The 10,234-nt window shown below is 39.7% G+C and overlaps 1 protein-coding gene across 4 annotated transcripts; it reads right to left on the minus strand.

The window, feature by feature from the left end:
* Positions 1-1,149: 1,149 nt before the first annotated feature.
* Positions 1,150-10,076, minus strand: MAIP1 (matrix AAA peptidase interacting protein 1). Of its 4 annotated transcripts, none has more exons than XR_012374729.1 (5): positions 9,575-10,076; positions 4,940-5,011; positions 4,414-4,540; positions 3,001-3,154; positions 1,150-1,396 (listed from the first exon to the last, which is right to left on the minus strand). XR_012374729.1 is itself a non-coding variant. In XM_025893974.2 (5 exons), exons 1-5 carry the CDS (start codon positions 10,013-10,015, stop codon positions 1,318-1,320), a joined length of 867 nt encoding a protein of 288 aa, XP_025749759.1. In that variant the 5' UTR covers positions 10,016-10,076; the 3' UTR covers positions 1,150-1,317. The 4 variants fall into 4 exon arrangements, 2 of the variants coding, with proteins under 2 accessions (XP_025749759.1, XP_073736673.1); XR_012374728.1 differs by lacking the exon at positions 3,001-3,154 and adding an exon at positions 3,192-3,293; XM_025893974.2 differs by lacking the exon at positions 3,001-3,154 and adding an exon at positions 3,192-3,339.
* Positions 10,077-10,234: the final 158 nt, after the last annotated feature.

Genomic DNA, 10,234 nt, shown 5'->3' on the forward strand with positions numbered 1-10,234 from the left:
TACCTTTTCCTCACTCAATTACTTTGGCACCTTTGTCAAAAAACAATTGTCCAATAGGCATAGATCTATTTCTGAACTCTATTCTGTCCATTGGTCCTTAACATGTTCTTTTTTTAGGATTTTATTTATTCGTCAGAGAGAGAGAGAGCACAAGCAGGGGAGCAGCAGGCAGAGGGAGAAGCAGGCTCCCTGCTAGGCAAGGCCCGATGTGGGGCTCGATCCCAGGTCCCTGGGATCATGACCTGAGCTGAAGGCAGACACTTAACCGGCTGAGCCACCCAGGCATCCTGGTCCTTAACATTTCTTATAAAACAGGTCTACTGGTCTACTGGCAACAAACTCACTATCTTTTCCCTGTCTGAAAAAAGCCTTTTTTCACCTTTCCTGAATGATATTTTTGCTGAATATAGAATTCTAGGTTAATAGGCTTTTTATTAAACACTTTAAAGATGTTATACCAAGGTCTCTAACTTGCACTTTGAGGAAAGAAATATACAGTCATTCTCTGTATGGAATGTGTTTTTTGTTGTTTTTTCTCTAGCTGCTTTACAATTTTCTCTAGTTTTCAACAATTTGATTATGGATATACCTTAAGTGAGGTTTTATGTGTTACCCTGTTACTGAACTTCTTGGATCTGTGAGTTTATAGTTTTCATCAATTAGGAAAATTTCAGACATGATTTCTTACATTATCTTTGTCTCCCTTACCCAAACTTCTAGGAATCCAAATACAAGTACATTAGTGGACTTGATATTATCCCATAGGTGGCTGAGGCACTGCTGTATTTTTTTTCTTTTGGTGCTGTAGTAAGCTTCAAGTTCACTGATCTTTTTGGTTCTGCAGTGACCAATCTGGTACAATTCCATCTAGTCCTTCTCATCTAGCTAGTGACCAGAAGTAATCAAATAGCAGCAGTGATTTTTAAAAATAAATCTTAGACATACTTGAATTATTGGTTTAAATGTATTAATGACAAAAAATATTTAAGGGCTATTAATTTAGAAATGTGTAGTTTTTTCAATACTTTTAGTGTCTATAAAATTAGTGTGTGTACAAGTAACATTAGAAATGATACTGAATATGACACCAACAACGGGCTGTTGTAGTTTTTCTTACTTTGATCTCTTTTATAGAAGATGATAACAATCTGTGGAAAATGCTTTATTGTATCATGCCAATATACTACAAGAAATATTTCAAATATAAAAGTAAGCCACACACTTGACTAAGTGAAGATCAACTCATCCAAAAATTTCTTTCCTTAATTTTTCGTAGTAATTGCCAGAAGTCTGATAAGCTGATTTTTCCAAGAAAGATCATTCTAATAACTTTGAGTGTTCAATCCGTGCAATCGTCCAGTCAGGCTTTACTCCTTGTGTAAACTCCCTCTGAAATCTAGGGAAAAAAATTATAAATAATATGAATCTTAACATTAGTCCAAATACTTCTTGGGTAACTATACAATTTGCAAGTGTACATTAGAGACAGTTTTTAGCACCAGCTAATGGTTAATCATAAACACCAAAACAAAAAAAAGTTTAATTTACCAATTCAATCACAAAAAATATCCTCACAAAATTAGAACATACTCCACAAAAATGATTTTTTTTTTTTTTTGAGGTAGGCTCCACACCCAGTGTGGAGCCCAACGTGGGGCTTGAACTCATGACTCTGAGATCAAGAACTAAGCTGAGATCAAGAATCGGCCACAACTGACTGAGCCACCCAGGTGTCCCTAAAATGAGTATTTTAATCAACTGATATATATTCCAACATCTGCCAGTCCTTAAGAGAAACTTGGGCATTATTCTGCTGTTAAATACTAGCTATCAAAAATGCCTAATATGAGGAAAAATAAATTGGACTATGGTGATGGAAAGGGACTTTAGTGGAATTTGGTTATAAACATTAGATCAATCTTGAGAATAACAGTGTTTATGAACTGTCCATGGTCTTAATAGGGAATATCAGAAGAAGCAGAGGTGAGTATTGATTATATTGTTCTTTAATTATAAATGATGTCTTTAAAAGGAGATGATTCAGATTTTGTATAAATACAAATAAAGCAAAATTAAAAAAAAAAAAGCACAGTCCTTTCAAGAAAAGTGAAAAAATAAGGATATCTTTTACCTTAGTGAAACAGAATATATTTTCTTTCTTAGGTCATTTTTGGGATTTGTTATTTTAAATCAAGTTTATAGTTTTGGTAACATAATAGTATTTTCTTTTAAATAACTATTAAATTATGTCTCCACTGACTTGATTGGTTCACTGTTCCAAATTTTATTAGCACAAAAATACATGACAGTGTCTCTTTTAAATAAGTTGCTAACCTACTAGATAGTACCTCCTTATAGGCAGGAACCCTTTGATTTTGTATCTGAACCTCTACCAGAGTACCTGGTAAACAGGAAATGATCAATAAATGTCTAGAGAGTGGATGGTCCTTGTGCCAACTGTGGCAGATTTTACTTTCCAAGGATGGTTATAACCATATGCCCCATCCCACATGTTCTTCTGCAATGTGACCCTGCTACTGCCCCATAAAAAGGTGGAGTCTCTCCATGCCATTTCAACTGTGTAGGTCCTAGGACTGCTTTGACAGGCAGACTAGGGTGGAAATGATGTTCCAATCCTGGGCAAAGCCCTTTACTGGTTTAGCCAATGACCACATAAAACATGTGAATAGCCTGAGACCACCACAAACCCAAGCCGTGAAGAGAGGCCTTGGAGAATGAGACGTTCTGTGGAGAAGTCAAGGAGCACCAAGGGGGTGCATGTGTGAGTGACGAAGCCATTTTGGAAATAAATCCTCCAGGCCCTGCCACTGATGCCAAATGAAACCAAGAAAACCCCACAGCTGAGCCTTTCCAAAACTCCTGAGCAGTAAAACAGCAGACAAAAAAATGACTGCTTGAAGTGACTGAGTTTGGGAGTGGTTTATAAACAAGCAGCAACAGACAGCTCAAACATCCTTTAATTAAATTTGGCAATATTACCTCTTTCTAATTCCTGAATACTCCTGTTTCATGTCCAGTATGTCTTTATGACTTTCTCTCTTCTTAAATAACTTGTCTGATTTCAATCCTTTTCTTCCTAAAGCTCCCTTTAGTTTTCATACCTTCATACTTCCTTCATACTACCTTCCATTTTCTAGAGAAAGGAAACAATGAAATGAGATTAGACTTACTCATAGCTTGCACTAAGAAGCTGTTTAGTTTCCACGTTCTGATCCCCCAACTTAACCTGGAATACACTGGCTCCACTTAAAGTTTCACTGGGGATGTTGGCACTGGTTAGATACCAAAAGCACATCAGGATGTTAACAAACTTCCTTCCTTAGAGGAAAAAAAACACACACACACATACAAATACAAATCACAATAATCTATCATCCATATATCCAAAATGAAATTAGAAATTGGCAGTAGCTACACAGTTATGACAGATCATATTTTATACTTAGTCTAGTCTAGTAAGATACTTATATTGATACCTTTTTATTTTTAAAAAATTCTCTTAGGGTTTATGAGGTATTTCCCTTCTTCTCTGCATCTCAGAAAAAAGTTATGATTTACCCTAATTCACTTTGCTATGTGCCTTGTGATTATCACAATGTCCGATGTTAAAATCAGGTAGTGACCATGATGCTGAGATGCAATTTGAAATACTAGGGGAGAAGAAAATATTCATCACTAAAAGTACCTATAGAAATGTTTCAAATTAACATGTGTATGGAAAATGTTTAACCATTAAAGAGCCCTATATCAGAACTGCCTTGGAAAGTATGTAAGCAAAGGTTAGATCTCCTGTGTGCCTGGCACATAATACATTTACGAGTATTTGTAGAAGAAATAAATGAGTCAATACATTTTTAGGATATGGTATAGGGAAAACGTATGCATTGGACAAAGAGAAGAACCAGATAACCACTAAAGTTCCTTTCAACCTTTTTCATTGTCTCCAAACAAATCCAATTTGGGAGTTCCACAGTTAGTCTTACTTTCAAAAAAGTCATTAACTGATATTATTTACTTTTTCTTTTACTCCTTAGTCCTTCTATTTAACATACAGCTGGACGTTTAAAATGCTGAATTGTTTCAAGTTATGAAATCTGAAACACAACTATTTTCTGTTTGAGACATGATAGCAGCCTTAGACAATTTTCATCAACTTAAGTGACAATGCTGTCTCTTGTGAATGAAATAATAGGAGAGGAAGGTCCTAGATAGAAGGGTTTAAGTTATTATCATATTTCAACTCTCCCAGAGTTCGGTCTTGAAAGAATGAATGTATTATTTTCCCTGAAGTCTGCTTGTACCAACAAAACTCCACTATTTCATGATAACCCACTAGTTTAGCTTATCTGGGCAATTATGTAGCATTTCAGGTTGATTATGCTCTAGCATTACCTTTCTCATCATAGTAAATGGAGATGTCTCCTGTTGATGTGTATACAATTTCATCTATGTCAGCAGCAAGGGCATTTTTATGGTTGTCAGGTAGTGAAGTAACCTTTTCCCTCAATACATGGAGCACCTAAGTATGGAAAAAGCAAACCATAGTTCACCTGTTGGATTTTCAAAAGCCTTTCAAAAAGCAGATGAATTCTTTGCCTACTGTTAAATTTACTACCATATTTACTCATATTCAAAAGCAAGGCTGAAAGGCATCAAATTATTCAATAGGTAATTCCTAAGAGAACATTCAGTATTAAGACAACTGAAAGAGACATCGCATTTACTTACTTATTCCTTAAGTAGGAAGTCATTCTATGCTTCTATATGACCCAAAGTACCCAAAAGTAAAGATACAGGGACTCTACTTTGGCTGATGGCACACACACTACTTTTACGCATAAATAAGGGTAACATATATTACTCTACTGCAGGAGAATAATACATCTATTTTTAAAGGAAAATTAAAAGTATACATTACCTCTTTGGCCACAAGTTCTTCCAAAAGATCAAATTTACATTGTGACAGTAACTTGGACACATGAGCAAAAGCCTTAAAAAAAAAAAAAAAAGTGGAGAGAGGCTGGTAATCATTATTTCAAAATACCATGCAAAATACCATACAATGTACAATGCTCATATTTAAATAGCTTAGTATCACAAAGACTATTTTATGATAAAGGTGATAAACAATGTCACATATTATGATATCACTGGTAAGCATGACTCCTTCAAAGTGGTTGGCTTTTCTCTTCTCATCTGGCCTTCCCACACTGACAACAGTGAGCTGACTGTCAATTATGTACCCACTCTCAGGACCGGGGAAAGGATGAAGTGGACGCACACATCAGCTCCTCAATAAAAATCCTCCTTAGATTTCCTTTTAAAATAATGAAGCAATCATTGTTATTACTGTAATGACCATTATATGACACCCCCCTCTTAACCATGAACACAAAGAATTTGAGAAGCAGTGCAATCTAGACAGTACTGGAGTCTGGAGATTTGGGTTGCAATCTGAACCTCATGAAGATTGATAAGGCATCTGTGGAGAAGTGGGGGAAAAGATAACGAGCTGGCAGTCTAAGGGGATGCCAACTTGGAAGTATGAGATCCCGCGGTGAAGTAGGGGCAACCGACTGCACTCCACATGCTTAGCAGTGAGGAAAAAAACTGTTAGAAGACCCCACCTGTCTTCAAGGAGCTTTCAGGCTACTTGAGAAGGGAGGCAAGTAAACTGACAAGTTCAAGAATTGTAACAGGGGTAGGAACAGAATGACCTGAGCAGAAGAGCCACTGAAGCCCAACTGGGAGGACGAGGGAGGGCCTCTTAAAGGAAGTAACATCTAAGATGAAATCTGAAGAACTGGAAGGACAGGGAGGACGCACAGGCACGTCAGACAGACAATTCCTGTTCGGAATGGGATGTTATGGGATTAACAGTGTTTCCCCCAAATTCATATGCTGAAGCCCTAACTCCCAGTACCTCAGAAGGTGACTGTATTTGGAGACAGGGTCTTTAAAAAGGTCATTAAGTAAGATGAGGGGGGGGCCTTAATCCAATCTGACTTGTGTCTTTGTAAGAGGAAATTTTGACACACAAAGCACCAGGGGTACATACACACAGACGAAAAAAACCCACATGAGGACACAAAAGACAGCCATTTGCAAGCAAAGAAGAGAGGCCTCAGAAGAAACCAAACCTGCCAATACCTGGGTCTTGGACTTCCATCCTCCATAACTGTGAGAAAATAAAGTTCTGTGGCTTAAGTAACCCAGACTGTGGTATTTTGTTATGCCAGCTCTGGCGAACTAGATAATAATAGAGTTGAATTTTGAGAAAATACATATATCCAAACGGATTCAAGGACCCCTTGCAAACACTTTAGGGGCCCTGAGGGTTCAGAGACATTATGTTTACTAATAAGCCTTCACGTGAGGAAGATGGGTGGTATTTAGATAAGAAGAAACAAAGACCACAGTGATCATGGTGAAACCCAACCATTACATTCTAGTTTGTATGAACAAGGTGTGATGTTTGGGGGGCCAAAGATCCCACCTGAGCAAATTATCTGATTAGATAATAACGAACCATTAGGAGGCTGCTCTGACAAGGTTTTGATAATACAGGATTGTCTAACCCAAAGAGGCTTCTAGGAAAAAGCCCTCTAAAACATGCAAGCAGGATACAGGAAAATAAACACTGTATGATTAATGTGGTTTGATGGCAGTTAACAGGGAAGATAGATCATATGCACATATCAATAGTGCGATATTGTGATAGAAGAAAATATACATTTGTTCTTCGTTCTCTTTCCTGGCCCCTTTCAACTATACCTGAGTTTAGGCTAATGAGGTGACTGCTGTCAGAAGAACCAACCATGTGATTAGAGGGTTGGAATTTTCAGCTCCACACCCTTCCCACATCCTTTGCCCTAATCATCTTTTCCATTTGGCTGTTCCTGAATTGTATCCTTTTTAATAAACTGGAAATACCAAGTAAAGTGCATTCCTAGATTCTACGAGCTGTTCTAGCAAATTATCGAACTTGAAAAAGGAGACGTGGAAACCACTAATTTATAACTGGCTAGTCAAATGGAGGCCCCGACTTGTGATTAGAAAGTGGAGGCAGTCATCTGGGACTGAGCCCTAACCTGTGGGGTCTGCACTAACTCCAGGGAGTTAGTGTCAGAACTGTTGTAGGATGCCCTGATGAGGCGTTGATGACACAGGAGTGTCTAACCCAGAGAGGCTTCTAGAAAATAGCCCTCTTGTTCATAGAAAAGGCTAAAACTTGCAAACAAGATATATAAGAAAACATACAGTATATGATGAATGTGGTTTAATGGCAGTAATAGGGAAGATATCATATTATATGTTTTATGTGCACATTAATGGAAAGCAGGGTCTGTGGTGCTAATAAAGCTTAGCATTGGACCACCTATTTCCCCAGCTCATGTGATGAATAAAAGCCTGACTAGATTGTACTTAACCATCTCAATTTCTAGTGACTAGAGGACCAAGACTGCTTGTAGACTGGGTCACAGGACAGTGCTCACAATGCATCCTTGAGCCAACTGTTCTATCACCTGTAAAAGAGAGTTAGACTAGAATGATGATCCTTAAGATGCCTTTTTGTTTTCATGTTCTCTGATTAGAAAAAAATCTGAATGAACATGATCTAATGATAACTTGATATTCATAACCCAAGATAACATTTTATTGCCTGGAGGTTAGCTTAAGGAGAAAGGGCAAGTGAAGTCCATGAGAGTAGATAAACTAGCTAATGTTTCCACACCAGATTATTCCCAAGCCCTAGAATTATACCCATGCAAAAAAATATACAGTTGCATTAAGAGATCTAGTAGGGAGAAGGTTTTTTGGCCATGTTCTTTTAAACCTTAGGTCTTGAAGAACTGATTTGCTTGATATAAAAAGTACGTTAAGTAACCAATGGTTTTAGGGAATAAATATTTGCCATGGATGACCCAACATTCCTTTTGGAGAAAATCACAGTGGTTAAATGCACAAAAACTGACTTAGATTAGGCAAAAACTGTATACAAACTGGCTGATTAAGGGCCACTGGAGATACTACTTACTAGCAAGGAGGAGGGCTAAAACAGCTAACAGATAGAGACAGGATCAGAGAGTGGCTAAAAAGTGTTCCATGCTCCTCTGTGTTCAGAGGAAATGGGGCCTAAGGCCTGATTCCTGCCCATGGAGGGGAGAGGATTTCATTCCTTACTGACATATAAAATGAGCTGGTACAGTCATATAATGTTATGAGGTAGACAAGCTCGCATATCATCAGTGAGCATTGTGGATAGTAAAATCATGCCAATTTACCTCTGCATGGACAAAAGATTTTGAGAACTGACATGAGCAGAGGTTTACCTCTTATAATGCTATAAGTCAAGCTTGCCCTTTTTTAAAATTTTTTTATAAACACATAAAGCAGTCAAGAGTTGACTCAGGGAAGCAGGACACTGGACACTGGTTCCTACCAGTGTCCAATGTCAATCACTATTGACATTGATTATATAAAGTTGGAAACGATTTATGACTGATGGGTCACACAAATATAAATGGCTGCGTTTACAGAAATAATCTGAAATAAATGAGGAATAAACATATCAATATCAGTATACAATCAGAATTGTGAAATGATTACACTAATAGTGTAAGTTTAAGGTATATGGCAGTATGAACTGGGAAATAAACTATGGCTTCTATTTATCAACAGTTCTGAAACGTTTGAGAATGATAAACTCCTGAAGCGATTCAAAAGAAATTTATAGATGGACTTTCATCCTAGAAAGATGCATGTACACACAAAATCTGTAAATAATCTCAGGACCCAAAGTGACCATTGTGTGGCAAGGGTAAGGCAGGGTATTACGGGTCACTCGGAAAGAGAATAGGCAGGTCAGGGCTATGAATCACGAAAGGCTATTTCTCAAGGTGCAGGGTGCTGTGCACTTATCAGCGACCAAGCTGTCTCAGCAAATTCTTTGAAAGGGGAAAACTGTTTATCTCTAGGTTATTCTTTAAAGAGTATGATGGGGAAGGACTGGGGAGTACGGAGATGGGCAAGGAAGCTCTACCAAATAGCTAGCAGGAAGTTTTGTTTTTCTACCAAGATGACATTATTGCACTATGAAAATACTATCTTATTTACTCTTCAAAACAATCTTATCTACTCATTCATTTATTCAACAAACATTTGTGTAGTGCCTACTGCGTGCCGGGCAGTGTCTTCTTAATTTTGCAGAAAACCCCGTTCAGAAAAGATAAAGCCATGTAGCTTTTAAGTGGCAGAAATGGGCTTTGAATCGAATTCATTTCTACCGGATTCAAAACCTGTAGAGCGGAAAAAGAAATTAGGGAACTGCACCCTGGTGTCTCAATCGGACCCCTCCTCCTCGGCGACCATGCGAACACAAGCAGAAGCTTAATTTAAGTCAAGAAGTAGCCAGAGGGCTCTGCGTCTGGGTCACTACCCACTTTGGATAACCTGGGACACAGGGAGGCAAACACACCGCTAAAACACTTTGCGCGTTAACAGCCGAACGCGTGAGAGGCTAAGCGGTCAACCCCAAGCGAAACAAACAAACCTGCTTCGCTCCCTCAGAGAATTCTGCGATGCTGAACTCTTGGTCGAAATAGGCCCAGATGAGGAAGGCGTAAATTCGAGTCCGAACCCAGTTGATGGGGTTGGAGAATCCCAGAATGATCATCTTGGTTTTCTGGCGCGGCTGGGGCTGCTCCTCGGCGCTGTAGAGGCGCCGAGGGCAGACAGGGAAAGCAGAGAGGGCGGCGGCGAGTCCCGGAGGGCTGAGCAGGGGACGCTGCGGGCCGCGAGCGAGCAGCGCCGGGGCCCCGGTGACTCGAGGAAATGGGGCCGCTCCGGAGCCGAGGCGGCGGCGGCAGAAGCAGCAAAGTCCAGCCAACGGTGGCCTCACCTCGGCTACACCGGGAGTCCGGGGTCGAGCGGCCCCGCGGGACAGCGGCGGAGAGAGCAGCAAGCGGGGCAAAAGACGAACGGCCAGCGCCATTTTTACGACTTTTCACCCCAGTCCCTGTCTGTGCTGTGTCCAAAGAAAGTCGGTGGGAAACCCGCAGAGCAGCATCCGGAGAGAGAGGCTAGTGAGTAAAGGTGCCCTGCTGCTGCCACCTCTGGTGAGTCGGCCCCATTCCGGCTCTCCAGCACGCAACTCACGTAGAGGCCTTTTAGCCCCGGGCCCAGCTCCCCGAGCAGCCGCGCTTGCGAGTCC

Source organism: Callorhinus ursinus, unplaced genomic scaffold (genome assembly GCF_003265705.2).
Source record: "Callorhinus ursinus isolate GAN/ISIS: 27379988/994484 unplaced genomic scaffold, GSC_fseal_2.0 scaffold2, whole genome shotgun sequence".
NCBI lineage: Eukaryota > Metazoa > Chordata > Mammalia > Carnivora > Otariidae > Callorhinus > Callorhinus ursinus.